Raw genomic sequence first — 25,168 nt, forward strand, 5'->3', positions numbered from 1 at the left:
GCAAAAATCCTACAAAGGTGATGATCGTGTCAGGCGGGTGCGGCTCCAAACACTTCGAGGAGATTTTGAGTCTTTACGCATGAATGACTCTGAATCTATCTCGGCTTACTTTGATCGTGTACAAACCATCGTTAACCAACTTAGGGTTAATGGTGAAGAGCTCCAAGATGTGCGAGTCGTAGAAAAAATCTTGAGGTCTTTGACTGAAAGATTTGACTACGTGGTTGCGGGGATCGAAGAAGGCCAAGATATATCAACCATGACGTTGGAGAGGTTGATGGGTTCATTATGTTCGCATGAGCAAAGAATGAACCAGAAGTCTATCGTTCGAATTCTGAGCAAGCACCGCAGAGTCGGGTCACTCAATCAAATCGAGGAGGTCATCATGGTGGCCGAGGTCGTGGAGGTCGTGGTGGTGCCCGAGGTAGAGGTGGAAATCTGAATTCCACTAAAAGATATCAAACACATGACAAATCAAAAGTCAAGTGTTTTAACTGTAACAAATTCGGACATTACAAATCCGAATGTCGAGCAAACAGGGGGCAAGAGCAGCCAGAATATGTGCATGTTGTCGATGCAAATGAAGGCGTGGTGTTAGCATGCCAAATGGATGACTCAAGTACCATGGACACAAAAATTTGGTACCTTGATACCGGGTGCAGCAATCACATGTGTGGTCAAAAGGAGCTATTTTCGAAGTTAGATGAAACAGTTCGTGGTGAAGTCAACTTCGGGAATAAATCCAAAATTCTCGTGATGGGCAAAGGTAACATTGATATCAACTCAAAAGATGGTACTAATGTTACTATTGCAGACGTTTACTTTGTACCGGGACTCTTTTGGAATTTGCTAAGTGTTGGGCAACTATCCGAAAAAGGCCACAAAGTTAACATTGAAAATGGTGTGTGCACCATTAGAGGCGCAAACAATAAGTTGATTACGACGACACAAATGACGAAGAACCGGATGTTTCCTCTATCCCTTCAGACAAAGACTCTATTGAGTTTTCAAGCAACAACAAAAGATAGCAAGTGGCTATGGCATCTTTGGTTCGGTCATCTAAATTTTCGTGGACTTAAATTACTAGTCCAGAAAAAGATGGTGACTGGCATGCCCTTGATCAACGCTCCAGACCGCTCATGTGAAGGATGTCTCGTTGGAAAGCAACATCGGAAATTTTTTCCAATTGGGAGAGCTAGAAGAGCCAAGCAACCTCTCGAGTTGGTACATACAGATATCTGTGGCCCTGTTGAGGTGGAATCATTTGGACAAAAAAGGTACACGCTAATTTTTGTCGATGATTTTACTAGAAAAACATGGGCTTATTTTTTGAGAGAAAAGTCCGAAGCTTTTGGCAAATTTAAAGAATTCAAAGTCTATGTTGAGAAACATAGTGGCTTTAATTTAAAGACATTGAGATCGGACAGAGGTGGAGAGTTTACTTCCAATGAATTTGACAATTATTGTAAAATTCATGGAGTGAAACGTCAATTGACTGCTTGTCACGCCCCGAAGTCCGAGACACGTGAACAACCCGCCATGGTCGTGCAAATGCGACATTCCCAGGTAGCGTCGCCGACCCTGATTTTAATTTTTAATGCGCAAGCGGAACGTACTAAGAAACCCCTTACAAAAGCATACGGGATAGGACAGCAGGAACATCAACTCAAAATCAAACAACATACTTTCATACATCATCAACAATCCAGGGCTTACATACATCAACCGGATCCAGGGCCTATGCACCAAAAATGGGTTAGGGTTTATGTGCATCAAAAAGGGGTCAGCCTACATAGCAAGGATTAGTCCACCAAAATCAACCACTCTAGAACTACAGGTCAGCCCCATTGGACGATCCCACGTCCTCAGGATCCGACACCCAAGATTGCGGGGGCGAGGCGTTGATCACTCCACCGGTAGGAAGGTCCGCCAAACCTTCACCCAGGATGGCATTCAAGACTGCCAGCGGAATATCCATGCTATCTAGAGGGCCGACCCTAACACGGTCTGCTCCGGTACGATACCAAGCTCTAAACATGTATGGTAGTCTGTCATGCACGTTCACCTGGACCCAGATGAGGGTCCTAACCAACTGATAGACCCAAGGACTCCCAGGGTCAGGAGCACTCTCCGTCGTCTGGTCAATCTCCGTCAGCAGGCCACTCATCTCCGGGGGTCTTGCCATCTACGGTCCTGTAATATTTTTCCCCAAACCGGGATGAGACTTTGTCTCAGCAAGTTCACCCCTCCTAAACCCTTATTAGAAAGTAAATACGCCCCGAAGTAGCTTAACCACAACACATGGAAGACTTACCTCGGCTTAGCCCTCATCTGCAGGTTAGCACAATTTATATAATTCAACCACGTACAATTATGATAACCTACCAACCATGGTACAATCACATCATCAAAACGATTCAACCACTTGGATCGTCTCAGCGATCAATCGACTCAGCTGATTACATGTCATTTTAGCAAATCAATCATTGCTCTCAGTCACGGCTCTACTCGGCCAAAATTTGTGTGACAGCCTGAATTTTCATAACTTGTTTTCGATTAAATAAATCGGGCCTTTCATCGAAACGCTAATAGTGATATTCTCTGAGCTGATCACTCACGAGATAACTGGACTATCCGGGGAAACAATTAGGGAATCTAAATGCAATTGGACTTGAGAATTCGACCAAGAATCGACTGCTCAACCGTGTTGATCTGCAAGGGCCATTACAGCACCGTCGAGATCGATCGAAATCAAATATAGGTCGATTCGACCGAGATATGTGATCAAATTGTGGGTGATTCCACTTGATTGAAAAAATTCTCATCGATCGGCACTAAATTGATTTTACGTCGTTTTGGTACCCGGTGCCCGTAATTGAAACCTTGAGATTTTCACGACAACTGAGAGTTGCTAATGTGTCGAAGATGTACTTTGTGACTCGAGATAAATCGATCACGGGTCAATTGCACCAAAAATTCCTAAAAGTTATCCGGTAGACTAGGTCACGCTAAAAGCGCGCCGGATTGAAAATAACCGCAAATTTGAACCCGATTTCAGAAATTGAAAGTTCTGAGGTGTCACAAGCTATTTTAGGAACATCGACTCACTCTCCGAGAAATTTTCAGAGATTCCGGGATTTTTGCGGAAAATTGATTCGGACGTTACGGAAAATCAGCGGAAATTCAGATGGGCTAAATCGATGGAAATTGGGACTTCTAAACTGAGCATGTGAGCGTCAGGGACTTACAGAAAATTGTTCGGGATTTTTCCTTGGCGAAATTGGACCTCGACTTAGAGAATTGGTGACGAAATTGAATGGAGAGATTGAAGACTAAAGTGTGAAATTCGAATTATGCTTGGACAGCATTTTTTTGGCTTCATTTTGGATTAGTTTGTGAAAATTAAATTAGTAGAAAGTAATAGGGGACAAGGGAGTAAATGGAATGGCTAAGGGTTGAGGATATTGGGCCCCTCCTTGGCTTCCTTCACACGCCTCTCCACCGCCTCTCTCCCTTCGTGCGATGAGCTGAAGACCAATTGCATCTGTCCTTTTCTTTCTTTCGTTTTGGTCGAAGCTCCCTTCCCACGCTCTCGCCATTCCCACCATCTCTTGTTCTCCACGTCCGCGAGCTCGCTTCCTTACGCCGAGTGTTGGCCAGCAAGTTCCAGCGCCCACAGTCAATGGAAGACACGAGCAAGCTGCCCGTGTGTTGACTCCAACAAGTGGCCGAAGCTGCTTCTCCATCTCGCTTCCATCGACGCCAAAGCACGTGAGTCAACAAATCAGTTCATCTTTCCCTTAACCGACCGCAGCAGTCCACGTTTTTCGCCCCTCCTCGCGTCTTCTCCACCAGCTCGCGGCGAAGCCCCCATCATCGGTCAACAACCCAAGCTCTCCCTCTCCTTAGTTGACCACCGGGTGCAGCAACCGAAGCCACACCCCACCGAAACTCCTTGAAGCAGCTCACGGCGAGAAGCTGCCACCGTCCGTGACTCACCACCACCGAAGTCCCTTTGCTCGATTTCTTCAGCCCATTAACGCCGTGGACTTCATCCGCTCGAAGACTCCACCGCCAGCTGCTTCCCCGCTCCATCTTTCGTTTGTGTCTTCGCCAGCGTCACCTTGACTCGACGCCGCCTAAGCCAAAGCAAGCCCCAAAGACTGCAGCTCCGTTTACGCCGGTTGACAGCGCTCGGTCCAAAGTGGATTTCACGGCCCAGCGGTTGGGCCCGTCCAAGAAACCAGAGAAGCCCATTTTGTTTAACCCAAAGCCAAAGCCCAAATGATTCAAGCTCGGGCCCAATTCCATTGCAAGCTTAAGGCCCACTTGAATTCAAGCTCAACTCAGCCTTTCCAAGCCCGCGTTTAGTGAAGCCCAAGTCCACCGAAGTTCAGCCCGCGAATCAAGTGAAGCCCAGCCCAAGTTGGAAACAAATCTCAGATTTGGGTTGAGATTTGTTGGGCCCGTTTTAGGCCCGGTCCGAGAGTCCGCCGACGCCGCCGAAAATTAAGGTTTCGGCCGCCGTCGCGTCGTCGTTGCGGTGAACCGGTTTTCGCGATACACCGGTGAGTTTATACTCTAAACTCTGCTTAGTAGGTTAATGACGTTTAAGGGGTGTTTAGATTTATTTTATTAGGAATTAGGTGGTTAATTAGATTAAATTAGAAATTGAATTATTTAATTGAGCATGTTAGGTGGTTAGCATGGTTTAGCTAAGGCCTAAATAAATTGTACTATTTATCTAGTAGGGTTCGGAAATTTTCCGGGTCCGTATTGGTTACTAATTTAATGATTTTGGCCTAGGTTATTATTTGTAGAATTTAAATTGATTTATTTAATTAATTTCAGTAATTATTTAATTATTAATTATTTTTCCGGAAATTAGGCCGGGATAGCCGATGACCGGAATTTCGTGCTGATTGCAATGGTGTGGTTAATTTATGCAATTGAGTGTTAAATTATGCAAATTGAGTGCTGATTTGATTTTTGGTATTTAATTCCAAAAATTGTGAATTTCCAATATTTATTCAGAAAATCCCAGGTGTCGGGTTTTGATACCGAAAATGGTTTTTAGCACTATATGAAATAGTGGGGTTTGAAAAAGATAGGTATCAGTCTTCTGGTTCGAATTGACCGTGTACCCACACACGACTATTTTCGGGATGTTTTTAATACGAAGAAAAAGGCCAGGCTCACCATTTTAATTGAAGCATTTGAGTGCAATGCACGGTGCCCTGGGCCATATTTGAGTGATCGTGTGATGGCTATGAGAAATCGTCCCGGGCTGTTGAGCTGGACGTTATCCTTATTTGGGATACCCCCTGGACAACGGGAAGCCGGTCGCAGTTGATTCTGGACCCTATGCTCCTTCGGGAAAGCCATCGATAAAAGAGACGTTGCCATGCTCAATGGGGTGAGACGATGCCGGCAATGCCAGAAGACCGCCGAACTGAGAGTAGGCCGTGCTATATGCCGAGATCAAATCTAAGAACGCATGATTAATTGAGTGTGGCGTGTCAATTAATGGAGCTTATTTGTTGCTCATGCTCTCGTGTTGTCTGTGAGATAAATTGTACTGACCTGCAGGGTGGATCTGAGACGAGATAAGTCTCCTTGATTGTGTGATTGCGTGCTTAGGACGCTTCTTGGCGTATTTTCTCCTAATTGGGGTTTAGAGCTTAGACTCGCTGAGATGATATCTCACCCCGTTGTGGGACAACATTTTCAGGGTCGTCGAGTGGAGGACCTGGAGCCGAGAGGAGGTGATTGGAAGCGTAGGTCGATTAGGACCGCTTCTTTTGGAAGGCCGATCTTTTGTAGTCTTTTGGCCATAGACTTGTGTTCATGACTCGGTGTATATATAAAAGCATGTTTGTGTGTGAATCTATTATCCCGCCTTTCTATCCCGAGATGATTACCGTCGGGGATTTTTTTTCGCTTCCGCATGTGCAATAAAATGGAAAGGGTCGGCGACTCGTCCTGGGAAGTCGCAAATTTTTATCGACCAAATAGGGATGGGCACGCGCTCGGGGTCCGGGGCGTGACAATTTGAATCAGTGGCATCACGGCCCCACTCGGCGCAACCTCTAATAGGTGGCATATCACGGCCCCATCGGGCGCGACCTCTAGTAGGTGGCATATCATGGCCCCATCGGGCGCAACCTCTAGTAGGTGGCATATCACAGCCCCATCGGGCGCGACCTCTAATAGGTGGCATATCACGGTCAACCGCTCCTCAATTTCCACATTTAGAATTTTATAAAGAATCCTCATAAATCGAAAGCACATTCAATTCGTCACAACCAATCATCAATTTCAAATTCTACAAGCACAGCAATGATCGGCACGAAATTCTGAGCAACTAGGGCCAAAATAAATTTTCGAGTTTTTTTTTTTTTTATAAAAATAATATTTTAATTAATTTCGTAAAAAGATATATTATTAAATAATCCAACAATTTCAAAGCATTTATTTAAATCATAAATAAACTCCGTTAAGTCACATCAATGTTTATTTTAAAAATAAACATACTTAACCATTAAACTAAACACCATTTACCTTAAATAATCACCTTAATATAAACCACAACTAATTAAGCCAATCTATCCACCTAATCTCAATCAACTTAAGCTAAACATACTTAGGGCATCATTATCTCGCTAATCGCGGATTAGTGAGGTAAACTCACCGGAATCGCTTTCCGACGGGTTTTCGGCGAAGAGCACGACGACGCCGACGACAAACCTACACGGATCAAGACCAAATGAGCACTAGAAGGGGACCAAAACGGGCTCGGAAGATGCTAGATCTTGCTGGTTTTCCTTTCCAGCAACTAACCGGCTTGAAGGGGCGGCTGAACGGTAACGGCGTGCGACGGCGGCGAGACGACGACGGTGTGCGGCTGGCCGGCGAGACGGCGACGAACGGCGAGGCGGCGACGAACGGCGAGGCGGCGACGAACAGCGACCAGCAGCTCGGGCGAAGAGACGGCGGTGACGAAGACGTGACGGGCTCGCACCCGAGACCTCACGCGGACGAGCGGCGAACGGCGACGGCGTGCGACGGCGAGCGAGGCGGCGACGAGCAGGCGACGGGGGCGGACGGGCTGCTGCAGCTCGTCGGACCCTCTCTCCCTCTCCCAAATTTTCGAATCCCTCCCCCCAAGGTGCTAGAGGTTGAAGATGAAGTGGATGGGACACCCCCACTTTTGGTGGGCCAATCGGCTGGCGACACTTGTCAAGCTCTCCTTAATTTTGGCCTCCACCATGACATCACCTGCTGATGTCACTTTCCACTAACTCAAATCCTCACAACATCTTTCAATAGGTCCAATTCATTTTCCGCCGGGGTCCAAGCTCTTGCACATTTAATTATTTCAATTTCCATCAATTCTCTTCTAATCAAGTCCAAATTAAAGTCCATAAATTAATCCAAGGTTCCTAATAAGATTTGCAACACCCTTTGACTTTCAAATTTTAGAATTCAATTTCAATTTCACGGTTAATTTCACTCTGGTGCGATTTTAGCGCGCCTAGTCCACTGAGTAGCTTTTGGGGAAATTTTTCTTGCATCCGACCCGAGGGTGATCGGTCCCCAAGTCGACGCGGTAAAATTCCTTAATTACTTCGCTCAATAAACTAGTTCTCTCGTGAGTGGCCAACTCGAGAAACGAGCTATATGCACGAGATGAATTGCCCGACTCAATTGACTGAAAATAAACTTGAGAAAATCGGGATGTCACACTTTGCTAGCTATACTCCTCAGAAACAAGTATAGCGAAAGAAAGAATAGAACAATTTTTGAAATGGCAAGAAGTATGCTAAAGGCTAAAGCATTACCGAAGAAGTTTTGGGCAGAAGCATTTGCTTGTGCTGTATTTGTGTTGAACAGTGTCCAACAAGGAGTGTTCTTGGAAGAACTCCGGAAAAGAGGCTTGGAGCGGCAACAAGCCGGATGTTTCGTTCCTACGGGTATTTGGGTGTGTAGCATATCCCCATATACCAGATTTAACGAAGAAAAAAGTTGGATGATAAAAGCGAGAAGTGCATTTTCATTGGATATAGTAATGTGACTAAGGGTTATAAGCTATATAATCCTGTCACGGAGAAGGTAATTATTAGCGAGGATGTCCAATTTTTGAAGATGAAGCTGGGGACCGGAATCAAAAAGGCTGACCGAAGAAAGGCATTCCTATGGAAGATGAACCATTGGTGAGGAAGACCGAAGAATCTTCAATTGAAGATCCATCACTTTCACTGGTAGTTCATCCTCCTCACCAAAGAACGACGAGAACCATTGATTTGTCGTTCACAACGACCGCAGAAGACGCCAAGTAAAATTCAAGGATTATGTGGTCACAAGAGTTGATCATAATGACGGTGACGAAATCACTGATGAAACAATGGTAAACTTTTGTTTATTTACCGAATGTGACCCCATATCCTATGATGATGTAGCAGTAGATGAGAAGTGGAATCAAGCAATGGATGAAGAAATCCACTCCATTGAAAAGAATGACACGTGGGTGCTAACTTCTTTACCACGGTAAGAAGCCTATAGGTGTCAAGTGGGTGTACAAACGAAGTACAAACCCAACGGTCGGGTGGACCGTTACAAAGCTAGACTGGTGGTGAAAGGCTACAAGCAAAAGCCAGGTATTGATTATTTTGAAGTGTTTGCACCAGTGGCTCGAATGGATACCATTCGGATGATCTTGGCACTTGCAGCTCAGAACCGTTGGAAAATCCATCAAATGGATGTGAAATCGGCATTCCTTAATGGTTTTCTCGATGAGGAAGTATATGTGGAGCAACCACAGGGTTATGTGAAGAAAGGGCGTGAAAATCAAGTTTATAAACGAAGAAAGCGTTGTATGGGCTAAAACGGGCACCTCGAGCTTGGTACACGAGGATTGATACTTACCTGTTGGAGCATGGCTTTCAAAAGTGCCCTTATGAGCATACATTGTATATCAAATCAAATACTAACGGCGATATTATAATTGTTTGCCTTTATGTTGATGATTTGATATTTACAGGAAGCTGTGAGAAGATATTTGCTGAATTCAGGGAGGCCATGACAAGTCAATTTGAGATGACAGATTTGGGATTAATGTCCTATTTTTTGGGCCTTGAAGTGAAACAGACAAATGAAGGCATATTTGTTTCACAGCAGAAGTATGCTAATGATATCTTGAAGCGATTCAATATGGAAACGCTCAAATCAATTCGAACTCCTGTAGCAGAAAGGTTAGAGTTGAAGAAAGAAGGAACCGGTGAATTGGTAAATCCCACTTATTTCAAAAGTATTGTTGGCAGTTTAAGATATTTGGCTACCACTAGGCCAGATATAACTTATGGCGTGGGAATTATTAGTCGGTTTATGGAGAAACCATACCAATCACATTTGCAAGCAGCAAAAAGAATTTTAAGGTATGTCAGTGGAACTCGCGATCATGGAATTTTATATTCTTACACTGACAACTTCAGTTTAGTGGGGTATACAGACAATGATTGGGCAGGTGATACTGAAACATGAAAAAGCACTTCCGGATATGCGTTCTTTCTTGGATCAGGAATAATTTCTTGGTCATCAAAGAAACAACAAGTTATTGCACTCTCAACAGCTGAAGCAGAATACATTGCAGTATCTTCAGCAGCATGTCGCGATGTGGCTTCGAAGGATGCTTTTTGAGCTTATGCATGAACAAAAAGGTCCTACTAAATTGATGTGTGATAACAAGTCAGCAATTGCATTGGCCAAGAATCCCGTATTTCATGGCAGGAGCAAACATATCGACATCAAGTATCATTATATTCGTGAGCTGATTAAAGAAGGTGAGATGGAACTTGATTTCTGTAAATCCAAAGACCAGATTGCTGATATTTTGACAAAACCATTGAAGGCGGACTTGTTCGAGAAATTGAAGACAATGCTTGGTGTCGTTGTTTTTCAAAATCAATTTTAAGGGAGGCTGTTAGAAAATAGTAAAATTGTTTTTGTGTTTTGATTAGCTTATTTGTCTTTTAATTATTTTTGGCTAAGTGTGTGAAAGCAAGAGTTAGTCGGTTTGTAAAAAGCCAAAGAAAAGTGGGCTACAAAGGAGAGAATTCTTGAAGAAGCTACAAGTGGTACTTGAAGAGTAGGAAGAAAGCTTCAACTTTGGAAACTTGAACGTGAAGGAAAAGTTTCAGCCCACAATTGTTGACTCCTTGGCCAAGAAGAAAAGTTCAACTTCAACTCTTGCATGTTGAAGTTAATGGTGGTGAAAATGCTTATAAATATAGGGTTATGTTAGTTTTTTTTTTAAGAGTGTGAGAGTGTCTGTAAAAGTGAGAGAAAGTGAGATTTTAGAGAGAGTTTTAAGCTTAGCAAAGTTAGTGTGTGTACTCTCTTAAGCCTTTACAAAGGCATATTGTGTAATATAATCTCTCTTTGTGTGTGTACTCTCTCCCTCCAAATCCTTTTGGTTCCAACAGATACAGCTTTTTACGTGGATTAATTCTCCAATGCACTATGAATCTTTTGTTTACTATCTACATCAGCACTTCCTCAAGCACGACGATTCCCTAGGTAGCCAACCCTGTAGGCCAGACAACACGTAGATGTGGTAAGTGTAAGTTTTGAATCAGTTTGTGATTCCGGAATAGGAGAAAATCATAACCATTGAAAAGGACATAAATTAGCAATCCCATAGGAAAGGTTGTACGAGACCTTTCGAAGGTCTGGACTGACGTTTGAGAGTATACTATCCTTCTGACTTTATTAGTCAATTTACAACAAAATTCCAGGCAGAGAAAGCTAAAATTCTTTCATCGCAGGATTCTAGCAACATTTGCCGTGAGTCACCAATCGACCAATTTCGTGGAGGAAAGGCAGGTGTAGATTGTGGAGGCTGCAAACTTCGTCTCTTTCTCTACTTCACCAGTCCCCAGTTCAAGTACGTCAAGGTCCCCGCCTTCTCTCTCTCTCTCTCTCTATAGCAGGAGTTACAGCTTCACATTAAAGGAAGTGGAGGGAAATGGGGACGGAGTCTGGTGAAGAAGGCGTCACCCATGTCCTCTTTTGAGGGCCTTCTTCCCGGCTTCTCACAATTACGCCGAAGACTCAAGCCAATACCTATTTATCCAGTTTCAGACCATTTTTACCCAGCGTTATATGATAGAAAATGCTTGACGTTCCACTTTCTTCAGGCGGAAGTGGTTGATCGAGTTACCTGGATGTGTTTAGAGCGGTACAAAGGGATTTGATTGCATCACCTTTGAGCTCTCGACGCTGTCCAATTATTTTTGCATCCATTGGTGGAGCCAGATTTCAACTACCTATTGCACTGAAGTGATATCCCATTTCTGCCTCTGACCATTGTAACATTGTAGAATTGTACAATTTGAGGCACTGTCGTAGGTTATGAAAGTTTTACCTGGCTGAAATAAAAACCAATATGCTCTTGTCGGGTCCTACTTAAACTTGCTGGAACGATCCCATTGTCGCCAGCACATGCCTTTGGATAAATAACAGACTAGGAATAAAAAAGCATGTTCAACTTTGTACGTTCGTTTTGGTCTTATGTACAGATGTGAATGTATCCTCGTTAATTAGTGTGCTTCGTTTTATGGCAGCGTAAGGACTTATTGTTTCATATGTTTCCAAATTTTGTCTCTAACTGCACCTTGAAGATCATTCATTCATCTGTTTTCCATTTCTGCAGGTCAATAAGGCAGTCCTTGATGATGTGCCACATATTATAGGAAACTACCATATTTGTGTGGTTAAGAACAAGTGCCTCGACTCAAACCGTAGCTCGAGCGAAACAATTGAAGCTTGTAATGCAATTTGGTGTCGATCTCGAGGGCGCCTGCCCTTGTTTGCTCGCATCTGTGGGGCCAGGGGAGTTTGGTTTATCTTGTCGGTATTATCACTATGTTCCGTTAGATCTTAATTGAATTTAGTACTCGACATTTACATCTTTATGAAGTTGTTGATATGGACACTGCCACCAAAAATGGAATAGAAGTTGCCAGAATTCCAGGTGACATCACTGGAAATGCAGCATCATGTGCAGAGCTGGCTATTTATTTGATGCTGGGTTTACTTCGAAAGCAGGTATGTTTGATCGCTAGAAAAATCTCAAGTAGCTGGTACTTCATCTGATTCATTCTTACATTTTAAGTCCACAAGGTTTAGTTTGTCACATGTCGTGCTTCTTTTAGTTCCATCATAAGGAATGACATGAAGAATACTCTAGCTGTAACATTTTCTGAATTGAAATGAATTCCCCACTGTTTTGCAGTCTCATCCTTTTTTGGTCAAAGTTCCCAGTGAATGTTTGATCATTGGCACCAGTACCAGTAAATTATGTTTGAAGCCTCTGTAGGGTTTTTCAAAATGAAAGTGCACAGGTGCTTATCTTCATTGATAAACTGGGAAACAATCGTTCAAATTATACCCCAATTTCGAACCATAGCAAGACATCTTGCATGAGGCCTACATCTGAATGAAAATGTTAATTTACAATTCAAGGAAACATAAGGCTTCATATAAGGCTTCCTGTGTTTGCACGACACCACTTGGCATAGGGCTTCTTGTGTTTGCATTCCTTGGCTGCATACTGCTATCGCCAGCCATATTACTCATAGGTGCATCCACTGAAGATGTCACCATCATGGCCGAACTCCCATTATGCAACAATCCAGGAGTATCATCGTTGTCATTGAAATCGGATTGATTGGATTTCCATTATTAAGAGAAGAATGCTCGATCAAATTACACAACTGGTACTCCAATTTGCCTAGATTCATACACTCATCCTACATAATTGTAATTTCAAAGTAGCAAAAGAATGTCAAGTCCTATTCACCAAAAAGAGAGAGAGAGAGAGAGAGAGGAAATACTGATAAGCCCAAGGAAGAACAGGTGAAACCAGGCAAGAGAAATGAACAAATTATTGGCTTTCAAAAATGTAAAATGCAATGCACTAAAAAAAGAACCCAATAAAGGGCAATCATAAGCCGCCTTTTGTACTTTTAGAAAGAAGAAGATGAGAGAAATGATGAGGAATGGGAAGACCTTTGAGTAAGCAAATTTGAAGAGACCCTGTTCTAGGTGTCTAACGATATCCTTCAGCTTCTGCATTTGAGAATCATTAATTGGCTGTAGATGTCGCTGTGCTAAGAGAACAAAGCTGAAAAGGGACAGTGAAAAGTTCAATCAGCAAATAAGGACCAATGGAACTGTGGAGGTTAAAGCATAAGAACAAGTCCTCTAGATTAGATTACATCTTGTCTTGCATATAGTTCTGAGCTCTAAGAGGATCAGTGTCCACGCTCAACACAGCATGAGAGGCACCACTGCCTACAGCTACTAAATTCAGGACAACATTACCACTTTGCTAGGACACCCCAGGCAACTTAGTGCCTGATTGACTAGATAAGTGCCCCGACGTATCCACCTGCACATTCATTGCATCAATCTACAAAAGCTCTCACTCTTATCAGTCAAACTCACAGGGGGTCTACACATGCCTGAGCTTGCGCTACATATATAAAAACTCTATTCACAGTGAACAAACCACACCCAATACCACCGAGCACCAGTGCAGATGACCATAACAAGAAATTATAGAGAGCACATGCCTTTGGATACATTCTGTTAGGCATAAGGCTCGACATAAGGCTTCTTGTGTTTTCATTCATTGGCTGCATGTTGCTATCCCAGCCATATAACTAATAGGGGCATCCACTAAAGATGTTGCCATCATGGTCGAACTCCCATTATGCGACAATCCAGGGGTTGGAATCATTATTATCATTGCATCAGGATTGACTGGATTTGGATTATTAGGCGATGGACGCTTGATCAAACTATGCGACTGGGACTCCAATGTGCCTAAATTCATATACTCATCCTCCATAATTGTAATTTTCAAGTAGCAAAAGAATCTCAAGTACTATTTACCAAAAAGAAAGGAAATTACTGATAATAACGAGAAAAAGCAGGTGAAACCGGGCAAGAGAAATCAACGGAGTACTGGCTTTTGCAAATATAAAATGTAGAACACTGAACCCATAAAGGGCAATCATCAACCGCTTTTTGTAATTTTACAAAAGAGAGGAGAGAAATGATGAAGATGGGAAGACCTTTGTGTGAGAAGATTTAAAGAGACCTTCTTCTAGGCGTCTAACAGTATCCTTCAGCTTCTGCATTTGAGAATCATTAATTGGCTATGGATGCTACTGTGCTAAGAGAACAAAGCTGAAAGGGACAGTGAAAAGTTCAATCGGCGAACAAGGACCAAATGAAACTGTGGAGGTTAAAGCACAACAAGTGCCGTAGACTAAATTACATCTTCTCTTGCATGTAGTGCCAAGCTCCGACAGTAACCATGTCCACGCCGTAATAAAAGCATGAGGGGCACCACTGCCTATAGTTACCATATTCGGGATGACATTGCATTTTGCTGGGACACCCCAGACAACTGGGCACCCGATTCTCTAGATTCATGCCCTGACATATTCACCTCTACATTCATTTCGTCAGTCTACAAAAAGCTCTCGCTCGCTCTTCCTATAATCATTCAAACTCGCAAAGGGTCAACACATACCTGAGCTGGTGCGACATACATTAAAAAAACTCTTTTCACGGCGAACAAACTACACCCCTATATCGCCAGACACCAATGTAGACAGCCATCACAAGAGATTATAGAGAGCATCAACAAAACAATCAAAAGCAGACGACGTTCCACATCACTCTCTCGAGAATCTCCCAAGCACGGGAAGAGGGAGAAAATTGGAGGAAATTCACATCCAGATGCTGCAAAAATTCAAAGCTTTAATAACTGGAGACAGATTGAAGGATTGGAGAACCGTCGGGTGCTAAACAGAAGAGGACGAAATCGGGACCGACGATGCGTCCTTATCTTTAAATGTCATGGTGAGAAAAGTGAATCAATCAGAGTTTTTTTTTTTTTTTTTTTTTGGTCGATAATCAATCAGAGTTGGAGTGAGGGCTTGTGAGTGAGGAAGTAGGATCTTGCAATTTGCGCAGTCATGGGTGTCAAAACCAAATCAAAATTTCGTGCATTTTCGGTTCAATTAGTACAATGGAAAAATAATCAATTTTTTTTTTTTTAGGTTCAGTTGGATTAAAGAAAATATCTCTTCTTTTTCATCATTTAATTAGTTTGGTTGCAAGGGGGAAAAAAGAAGAAGAAGAAAAATAAAAAAATCCAACCGAACTGAATCAGGTTTTGATCGGATAAAATCAAATAATTATAGAATAGAATAGGATCAGAGTGAAAAAAAGAAAAAGCGGAAAAAAAATCCCGTCATCATCAGTCTTCGAGGAGAGGCTTTTAAGCTCGTTTCGCGCTCATATTAATAATTCATCTCCAGCCACGACCGTTTAAGTTCTCAGAAGCGGTATCACTCTCGCAGCAAATCACTCGCAGCTCTCGGAAATCCCTAGAAGATCTTTTTTCTTCATCCCCCAAATGCAGAAACCGCCATGGATGAGGCTCCGACGACATGGAACGTCACCTTCACGAAGCACCTCAAGCAGAAGCGCAAGGTCTACCGCGACGGCTTCCTCTCTCTCTGCTCCTCTGCAATCGATATGTGAATGTTCTTTCCCTGAATTTAGCTTGCTCGCTCGAACTAGATGGCATCGTCTGGAGGCTGCTTGGGATTTCGATCTTGTCTGTCATCGCCGATTGCTCTGTCCGGGTCGTTATGCTCTGCAGGATTGGGCTTGTTCGGAGTAGATTCGGTCGTTGCGTGATTGATGGTCGGATGTTTGACAGGTAATGCTGTATGATGACAGCGAGCAGCTGTTGGAATGCAGGATCTCGAAGAATGATGAAGTTGTTTGTTCTGGTGAGACGCTGACGTTCAATGCTTATTTGGTTGATGTTTGAGAGCCTGAAGGAGGGCAGAAGCCTTTGGATGATACTTATATTCATGACCGAGAAAAGAAAGTTCCTAAGCGAACGGCTTTGCTTCACAGGAACAAGTTCGTCGACGTGTCCAATTGCACCGGTATTGTCTGTTCTTGCATATTTGTCTTTCTTAATGCTGGTGTCTCCATTGATTTGAAATTTGACAACTCGTACATGTATCTTTGTAGTGTTGTGCTTATCATCTATCTGTATAATCGTATAATCCACCTACCTTACTTTTTAAGGAGATGAGAAGACCAAAGTGGAGAAGGATAAACGTCAGAGAATCAGGAGAAAATATTGGGTACCTCAAAGGACCACGTCATCGGTGCTCTGAACGATTCACCGTTCGACACCTGTCCAGCGACAGGTCCACGTCGGCCTCTTCGCTTCTCTCGCGCTTCTCTCTCTCCTCTCTTGTCTCACTCTCTCCCAGTAACTCCGCGGCTGGTGGCTCGGCTCGGCTGAGTAGAAGAAAGCACGAGCGAATAGATAATAAATGCGCAACATCCCGCTTAAAATTTCTCTCTCCTCACTTAAATATTTTTTGGACTCTCTCTCCTCGTGAACGAGCTGCAGTTCTTCTGTTTCCTTTTCAGCGCATTCCACCCCTCCGCCTCCGCCTCCGCCTCCTCCTCTCCAAGAGGCCTCGCCGGTCATCTACCCTCGGCACGTCGCCTCCTCCAAGAGCCCCACCAGTCGCAGCTGGTTCCCAACCCCTTCGCCTCCAACGGTTTCCAACGCCGAGATCATTTGTGCTCGCGTTGGTCTCTCGGCAACTTCGGGCCTCCGTCCGATTGCCTCCCTTCGACGAACTCGTCATCAACTCCGACTCCGAGCCGCCGCCGCCGCCGCCGCCGATGGCGTCCTCCGTCTCTCGGCATCTGCTCGTCCACCCCCTCCCTCTGGCCGAAGATACTGCCGGCCTCCGCCGCGAAGCCGTCGGCCTCCGGCAGGAGGGAGGCGGTCTCGGTCTCGTTCCCGAGCGGCGCCAGGCTCCCGCCGTTGACCGGGTGCTGTCCCCGTCGCTGGTCCGATCGGTCGCGAGGGAGATCTCGGTGCACCTAGGCGGGGGCCGACGGCACGGCAAAGAAGGAGAGGTGCGGGCTAGAGGGTTGGAGGTCGCTGTGGACGAGGTACGTGGACTGGCTGCACCAGCACCGGATTTAGGGCTTTTCCTTGGACACAAGCCAAATCGGGTTGACGGACGAGTTCGTGGAGAAGATGGAGCCTCGGTTCCAAGCCGCGTTCAAGGCGATGGAGGAGCTGGAGAAGGGCGCGATCGCGAACCCGGCCTGGACGAGGGCCGCATGGTCGGGCACTACTGGTTGAGGAAGTCGGAACTCGCGCCGGCCCGATTCCTGAAGGCGCAGATTGAGAGCACGCTCGACGCCGTCTGCAATTTCGCTGCCGACGTGGTCAGCGGTGAGGTCAGTTCTGGAATTCCGGTCGTTGTTGCTCTGTGTGGTAAGAGAGTCTGTAGTTCCCTGCGTTTTTTTTTTCTTTTCTGGGAATCGGTGTGCTGTCGTAGATGCCTGTGTCAGTTTTCTGGTAACTATGCTGTTTCTAAAGTCGTGAGGCACCTTCTAGTTTTTCTTTATATTTACACTGAACCCTTGTTGAATCATAACAGTGACCATAGGCAAATTTTTGTCTACAAGATAAAATTTTGTCCTCTTTTGTGTCAATTAGATGTCTTGAGGATTCGTATCATTTCGATGTTGAGGACTTTTTGAGGACCATCTATTGTTCTCTCGGTGGTGGTTTTTGTAACATTTTGTCTTGCAGTATTACTATGAAGGCGTTATTTGTGATAGCTCCCCAAACCTTTCATATTGAGTGCCTTGATCCTCCTCTCAAGGTAGTTCATAGCTATTTGAGGGGTCTTGCCTTGAGTTCGATGTGTTAATTGCTGTCATTTGTCTTATCGTACTTGATTGAGATAATTTAGTTGTCTAAAAATGGGGAAGTTCTTAGTTGAAGATGCTCTCCTGTCTGTCCTCTTATCTAAGATTTACTTTTGATCCCAATATGCTGTTCCCTAATGTGGGTTACTTGTTACTTTCCAAGCAAACCCGAAGAGTGTTGCTTTAATTATACTGGGAGGAGGTGCTGGAACATGATTGTTTCCACTTACTAGCAGAAGGGCCAAGCCAGCAGTCAGTGATTATTTGTATATGCCCATTGCTTACCCACATAGCACTCTCTCAACTATATATTCAATTATGTGGTTTTTTTAAATTTGCAGGTTCCTATAGGAGGATGCTACCGGTTGATTGATATCCCAATGAGCAATTGCATTAACAATGGTATCAGAAAATATTCATCTTAACGCAGTTTAATTCCTTTTCCCTCAATCGCCACCTTCCTGGACATACAACTTTGATAATGGCATTAGTTTTGGTGATGGATTTGTGGAGGTATAATTTTTTCCAATTTATTATTTTGGATTCCTGATGACTTAACTCAAGAAACGACTGAAGTTAATATGAAAAAATTTGGTAACACATATAGGTCCTTGCGGCAACTTAAACTCCGCGTGAAGCTGGAAAGAGGTGGTTCCAGGGGACTGTTGATGCTGTTAGGCAATTCATATGGGTCTTTGAGGTGAGTGCTTAGGGTTTTGGCAATTACTTGTGCAAAGTTTTTTGGAGTTTCTCTTGAAGTTGAATGTTTGTTTCCAATTATTTCCGCAGGATGCCAAGAACAAGAATGTGGAGAATGTCTTGATTTTGTCTGGTGATTACCTGTACTGGATGAATTCCATGAATTTTGTGCAGGTACTTTGAAGATTTCATTGTAAGCTCCTTCATCTAATATGTTTGTGAGTTTAAACTGACCAGTTGTGGCTTGATTGCAGAAGCATATTGATACAAATGCCAATATCACAGTTTCATGTGTCCCAATGGATGACAGGTTCTCATTGTGGTTAAATATATTGCCTTAAAAGATTTAAGAGTATTTAAAGCTCAGAAGATTTAAGAGCATATAAAGCTCAGTTCTCCTTGACATTCCACTTATGGTTGGGAAGAACAAATTTTTTGTGATTATATTGTTTCTTACGTCCGTTTTCAGTTGCACTAAATTTATAGCTACTGATGAGTTTTGCAACAAAAACCAGAAACTAACCCTTTCTGGTTTTTGTTGCTGCAGTTGTGCTTTGGGTTGTGGACTGATGAAGATTGACAGAACTGGACGGATTATCCAATTTGCTGGAAAACCGAAGGGCAATGAGCTGAAAGCAATGGTATCATTAATGCAATAAACACTTCCTATCATTTGACGTGACTGCTTTAGCTGTTTCCTTAGCAGACATCATCTCTGCACATCATGTAATGCATCAACTAGTTACTAATCTTATTTCGATTCTCGTCTCCTGCACAAACCTCTGCCCATAGCAAGTTGACAGTACTCTTCTTGGGCTATCAAAGCAAGACGCGGTGAACTTGCCATACATTGCCTCAATGGGCGTCTATGTATTTAAAACCAACGTGTTACTAAAGCTTCTGAGATGGAGCTACCCCTTATGCAATGATTTTGGCTCTGAAATAATTCTGTCAGTTGTTGCAGAGCATAATGTCCAGGTCAGGACATTTTCTTTAACATAGACTAAGCTGCAGGCTTTCTCTCTGTCTCTCTCCCCCTCATTAGAGATGTGTGTTTATAGGTAACTTGTACTTGCAAGCTACCTTAACAGAAATGCTGACTTATCAGGGTGCATTGATTTGTCAGGCGTATCTGTTTAATGACTACTGGGAGGACATTGGAACAATCAAGTCATTCTTTGACACTAATTTGGCCTTAACAGAGCAGGTGTGTGTGTGGTATTGCATCTTCTGCTCGATAACTCAAAATTGGAGATGTCAATGTCATCTGCTAATTCAGTCATCACCTTCTATAGTCGTTAATCACTTGATATGCTGGCTTAACCTTAGGGCTGGAAAAATACTTACTCTTTAGATCTTTTTGGCTACAATTTCTATGTCAATCTGGGGCCTCATCTCAATCACATTCTCAGAAAAATCATAGAAGCTTCGAGTTCAAACTTTGGCTGTCATAAAGCGATATTGTTTGTCCTTTGAGGAGACAGTGGGTTTTCTAATAGTGGGTTAATTTCCTGTAATGCAGCCTCCAAAGTTCGAATTTTATGATCCACAAACACCTTTCTACACATCTCTGAGATTCTTACCCCCAGTAAAGTTGATAAATGTAGGGTAAGCTTGTCAACACAATAGAAAAGCCTCATTCTCTTGCGTGAATATCTCTAGGTTTGAAGTTATCTGACATGGCTTCATCCAGGTGGTTACTGAAGCAGACATCGAAGAGTTTGAGGCAAACTATAGAGGTTCTGATTCTGAAAAGAATGATCTTATTGATCTCTACGAGAAATTCAAGGGTAACATGAACAGGTGGGGTTTTTTTGATATGTCCTTTTTCCTCTCTTTTTCCTTTCTTATAGATGCCTATCTGACATAAAAGTATTTGAAATCTTTTGTACCTTTTCCTTCGCAGGCTTTTCTGTTCGATGCTCTGCTCAGATCCCAAGCTTGATTCCCACCGCTTTAAGGATATCATTGATGATGCAATAGCAGCAGGTTGGTTTTTTGACAATTTGATCTCTTCTTGACTGTTAGATTTACTCTTAAACCTCAGTCAGAATTTGAGACTTCAAGCAGGGCTGGGCTTCATCGTGTTTTATAGAGTTTAATAACAGCGAGGTCAATATTTAACAAATAATTTTCTTTCACAATGATAAAATTTAGCACAGGTTGCTCATTTACTTTTATGGAGGGCATCCTTTTTTGTCTTTTTATGTTTCTAAATAATGCTGGTCTGAGGATATTGGTGTTTAGTAGCCTAGATCTTATGCGTGCTTGATAATGTAGCGTACACTATCCTGATATAGTGCTTAATGCATGCTCTGTTTCTCTGTGTCCTACAGGAACGTTGAAGACAACCAAGGCATACGAGAAGTGGGCAAAGCAAATTTCCAAAACTGAACCACCTACAGATCCTCTTAGAAAGAGGGGGAAGTGAGTGACACAGCTGCACCGGGCTTTCTATTCTACATAATTTTTGCTTCAATTTCTTGACTGTACTGTTAGTAGTATGTTCTTCTTTTGAATTGGAATGCTAACCTTTGTTTTCCATTTCTGATAGAGCGAAGAAGAAGTCAGACAATCTTCTTGCAATCATATCTCAGTGCCGTAGTGAGCGAAAGGAGCATTTTGATTCCATGTTTTCATCTCTGGTGAATAAATATGGTGGTGGAATGCAGAGTTCAGAACCCAGTGAAGAAGAGTTTGAGGCTGCAAGAAAGAAACTTGAGAGCCAAAAGTCTGCCAAAAAGTCCAGGCAAAAATAACAGGAACATGTGATGTATTGGATTAACTGTGTATAGCTTTGGTTGATTTGAGCACTCTCTTATGCTTCTAATTTCGGTAGCCAAAATTGGTGTGTTTGATTTCCCCTTTGTTTGAATGATATTTTGCGATGACAGATGCTCAATGCACTCTTGGTTTGTTTCCTTATCTTCTGGCAGCGCAAGAACTACATTTGTTGTAATACTGGAAATTGCTGCCTATAGTTTTGTGCATGCTTAAGTTACAGGAACTTTACTTTCCCAAATGGGATTGGACTACTTTTCTACCAAATGGCTAATCATTCTCCAGGGGTTCATTTGAACATTAAAAAGACTGCCAATGAATGTTCAGCAGCTTCTAGATGAAGAAAAACTAGAGAAGCTCAAGTTTTGGATTATGAGTATGGTTTAATTCATTCTGCTTTCTTGATTTCATCAACACCACCTGTTTAATTTTGGTCTATTGCATAAGGTGATGGCATGAACGAATTGTAATAAATATTATTTTACATGAACTCAAGACATCGTTCATTATCCTTGAGAGATTAGTTTGAGTTGATTCCATATTTATGCTATCCTTGAATAGAGGGGGATGTACATATGATCTTTTGAGTAGAAGACTTGCTCAGTATACTTCATCTCAATTGTCAAAACAGTGGAGCCAGATTTTAAGTATATAAGACTGACTTGTTCTCAAATCTCTTTGTTTGCTTGGCAAAACAAAACTCGTTAATGCTTCCCGCAAAACAAGTAGGTATCAAGCAATTTTAGGTTGCACTGAACTCTCAATTCTGAAATGAATAAGGTTAAAGCTTACACGATTCAGTCAAAATTCTCGATTGCAACTTCAGAGCAATGTCTTTGTCTAATTAGATTAGAACCGATCAAGATTTTAGTATAATGCCATGGCCGCATCTTGGGGTTAGGAGCAATGTGTCCTACTTGACTCAGTTGGAAATAGTTGAAAGGAGAACTAGCATTTAACTGGGTGTCCAGCGTAAGGACGATCAGCAAGTTGGGAATTGGATATCCATTTTGTGCAGATTTTGTTTGCAGAGCCTAGGCCAGTTCACATACTAAAATGCACGAGACGTTTTGCATGCTTACGATTTGCCAAATCTTAACTAGTAATACTTCAAATCACAAATTTTTACAACCAGAATGACACCATCCATCCGAGATTCCGAGTGGCATGTCGTTAGAGACACAAATTCCGTACCCAGCAACAAATAAATTGTGCTATCATAAGCTGTGTTGCAAATGCTGTTTACATGAGAAAATGTCCTCAATGCTAAAGCTTCAAGACATGAGCTAGCTGGCATGCTGCGCTCACAGGAAGTCAAACTAGCATCAGACTAGTCTGAGACCCTTCAACGCAGCTCCCGCATTCTAAGATATTATCAAATTCTTATTGCCTTGATGACGGATGGGGATTCCTTTAGCAATAGCATCCTGGGCAGCGGTCCAGTGATCAGAGGGGCAGCCATGCATATCAGAATAGTGATGCTGATGCACCATCTCGAAGAGCAACCGGAGGTCATCCGTCTAATCTCATCTATTTAGTGCAAACTGCTTTGGATTAGGGCCACCTGCATAGGCCAAAGGACTAGATTTAATCAGTTCATGAGATTTGTCTTTATTGCATGGTCTCTAGGTAGCTGGATCTTCTCACCCGTGCTGAATTATAGGAAGTTGCTGCACCTGCAGTTGAACCCAATCAAATCCACCTGCTTTCATCAGGCAGTGCACCCAGTAGGTCCAAAACTTTTGAATAACATTATAGCTGAATTACCACTTGCATTGGATTTTGGTGAACTCCGATTGAGGAGACTTTGATATCCAGCGCAACCCTTGCACAGCCCTTGCTCCAGCAACTGTGTGCTTCCCACTCTTGCCAGAGCTTCCCGTGACAATGCTGCTACCAGGACAAGCTGCAAGCTTAGCTTGTTCTTGCCTCGGCAGCATATCCATGTGGCACTTGGAAGTTGGGAAATATATTGGCTGTGGTGGCACTTCCAAAAAAGCCTCAGTTATTGATGGAAAGGATGGGACCTTTTGTAGTCTGGCATCTTCACTTGCCATAAAGATTCCTATAGAGTGAGAGAGAGATATAGTAAACAGGGGCTTCTGCATTCTTAAACCTGGATAATTCAATCTGAACACAAAAATCATTGATCACTTAATTCCCTTAACTAGATTATATGACAGTTTCTTTTATATGTATGATTTCAAGTGCTTCATCTCAAATCATAGTGAATTCTTTCATTGGTCTAATCATTAAAAAAGGCCCCACCCTCTCGCAGAGATCATTCATTGGAAGAAGACAAGAAGTAAAATGAGTTTTTAACTGCTCCCAAGCACGAGAGCACAACAGCTTTGAAATGACAACTAAAAATTCACAAGAAAGCATCAACATAGGTATTGCTAGTCCCTAACAGAATATACCTAGAGCATGCAAGCTGATAAACAGAAAGACTGTAGATCCAACATGATAAGTTGACAGCAAAGGCAAACAAATATTTCGCAATGCCTTACTTCTAAATCATTCTTGCAAATATGATTTGTAACAGCACAGAAAATACTCTCCCAACACTTGTATGAGACAGTTGCCTTCTCAGTTTGAATTTTATGAGCTCAGAAAACAAAAATCCTTGCTTATTGTCATTTCGTAGACTTTCTTTCATTCTAAAAACATCAATATAATTCTTAGGAGTATCTTTTTTGTTGTGGGTGCAACTTCAGACAGTCTTGAGAATATTTTTCCTAATAGTTTGTTTAACCAGAAACAGCCTCTTTTTTTTTTCTTTTTCTTTTTTTCTCTTTCCATATTCCGTGATTGAAACTACCATTTTTTTTAGTCCCAAATTTTAACTCTACCAGAAAAGGAACAACAGATACGGCAACAACTCACTGTACATTATCAGCATGGCCTGCCCATGAATGGCCCTAAACTCTAGAAAGCACATCTATTGTTGAAAACACAAGGTAAGCAACTTCAATTCGTGTTTCCCCTAAACTTTATGTAGCAAGAACCACTGAGTCTCTTCCTCCCTACAGGCATCCTCGACACAATATCACACAATTTATTCCAAAGAGTCCAATGCCCTACATCTTGGGATGGCAATTGCAACCTGTTCACGTGGCGTTACCTTTCCTCCCACTTGAAAGCAGGCGTTCTATTGCCAACACCCCAAAAAGCAATTAATCATGCTACTCATCATCAAACAAGTCGGGCACACAACATCTTCATCTTGTACATTTGCAAATGAACCAAGCACTCAATCTAAATCTGACCAAAAGAACTACCCACATGAAAGCATTCGAGAAAGACCAACATAATGGAATTAGGCGAGGGAGACGGACCGAGTTCTCTGTAGACCTTGCTTCTGCCGTCGACGGAGCTACAAGCCCGGACCATACAGCGCGAGACCATGGACTTGTGCGGCTGCGGAGCCCACCATCTTGACCCAAACGAAGCAGATTCTCAAGACCTTGCTCTTGTTGAAGGAAAATTCTCAAGACCTCATGGTTTTCCATCAGTACTATTCACTTCCCTGCTCAATAATAACTCAGAGAGAGAGAGTCAGTATGGTCCAAAAGCGTGGAGGTCGTGGGAGAGGCGAGCGAAATCGGCCGTCGGGAGAGAGCGCGATTTAAGAAGAAGTGCGCTGAGAGAATGGAGCCCTGAGATGAGGCCGTCGAGGGGAGAGAGAAAGGCCGTCGTCAGGAGGGAACGACGGTCGTCGGAGGAATCGCTAGACCGGAAGGAGCGTCGGAGGAGGAAGAGAGAGCAAAGAGGAGAGAGAAAACTGTCTGCTCTTCCACGAGGAGAGAGAGACAAAACCCAGAAAATTTAAGTGAGAGGAGAG

General features: G+C 43.0%; 3 protein-coding genes and 1 pseudogene across 5 annotated transcripts; 3 read left to right on the top strand and 1 right to left on the bottom strand.

The window, feature by feature from the left end:
• Positions 1 to 16,797: 16,797 nt before the first annotated feature.
• On the top strand, positions 16,798 to 17,888 carry LOC120286058. The gene is made up of 2 exons (XM_039317918.1): positions 16,798 to 17,367; positions 17,726 to 17,888. Exons 1-2 carry the CDS (start codon positions 16,798 to 16,800, stop codon positions 17,774 to 17,776), a joined length of 621 nt encoding a protein of 206 aa, XP_039173852.1. The 3' UTR covers positions 17,777 to 17,888.
• A 32-nt stretch (positions 17,889 to 17,920) lies between these two features.
• Positions 17,921 to 20,155, top strand: LOC120296212 (annotated as a pseudogene).
• Positions 20,156 to 20,221: 66 nt separating this feature from the next.
• Positions 20,222 to 21,565, top strand: LOC104446061 (chaperone protein dnaJ 6-like; the record flags this gene model as incomplete). Its single annotated transcript, XM_018873152.2, has 4 exons — positions 20,222 to 20,346; positions 20,450 to 20,532; positions 20,880 to 20,970; positions 21,098 to 21,565. Coding segments are annotated over 4 exons (504 nt in total), but the record flags the coding sequence as incomplete, so codon positions are not given.
• Positions 21,566 to 22,399: 834 nt separating this feature from the next.
• On the bottom strand, positions 22,400 to 24,817 carry LOC104443890. 3 transcript variants are annotated; one of them, XR_005552881.1, is made up of 4 exons: positions 24,663 to 24,817; positions 23,092 to 23,389; positions 22,972 to 23,000; positions 22,400 to 22,888 (listed from the first exon to the last, which is right to left on the bottom strand). XR_005552881.1 is itself a non-coding variant. In XM_039316670.1 (3 exons), exons 1-3 carry the CDS (start codon positions 24,730 to 24,732, stop codon positions 22,879 to 22,881), a joined length of 378 nt encoding a protein of 125 aa, XP_039172604.1. In that variant the 5' UTR covers positions 24,733 to 24,817; the 3' UTR covers positions 22,400 to 22,878. The 3 variants fall into 3 exon arrangements, 2 of the variants coding, with proteins under 2 accessions (XP_039172604.1, XP_010055748.1); XM_039316670.1 differs by lacking the exon at positions 22,972 to 23,000; XM_010057446.3 differs by having other exon boundaries at positions 22,400 to 23,000.
• Between the last annotated feature and the right edge of the window lie 351 nt (positions 24,818 to 25,168).

This window comes from Eucalyptus grandis, chromosome 7 (assembly GCF_016545825.1).
Source record: "Eucalyptus grandis isolate ANBG69807.140 chromosome 7, ASM1654582v1, whole genome shotgun sequence".
Taxonomy (NCBI): domain Eukaryota; kingdom Viridiplantae; phylum Streptophyta; class Magnoliopsida; order Myrtales; family Myrtaceae; genus Eucalyptus; species Eucalyptus grandis.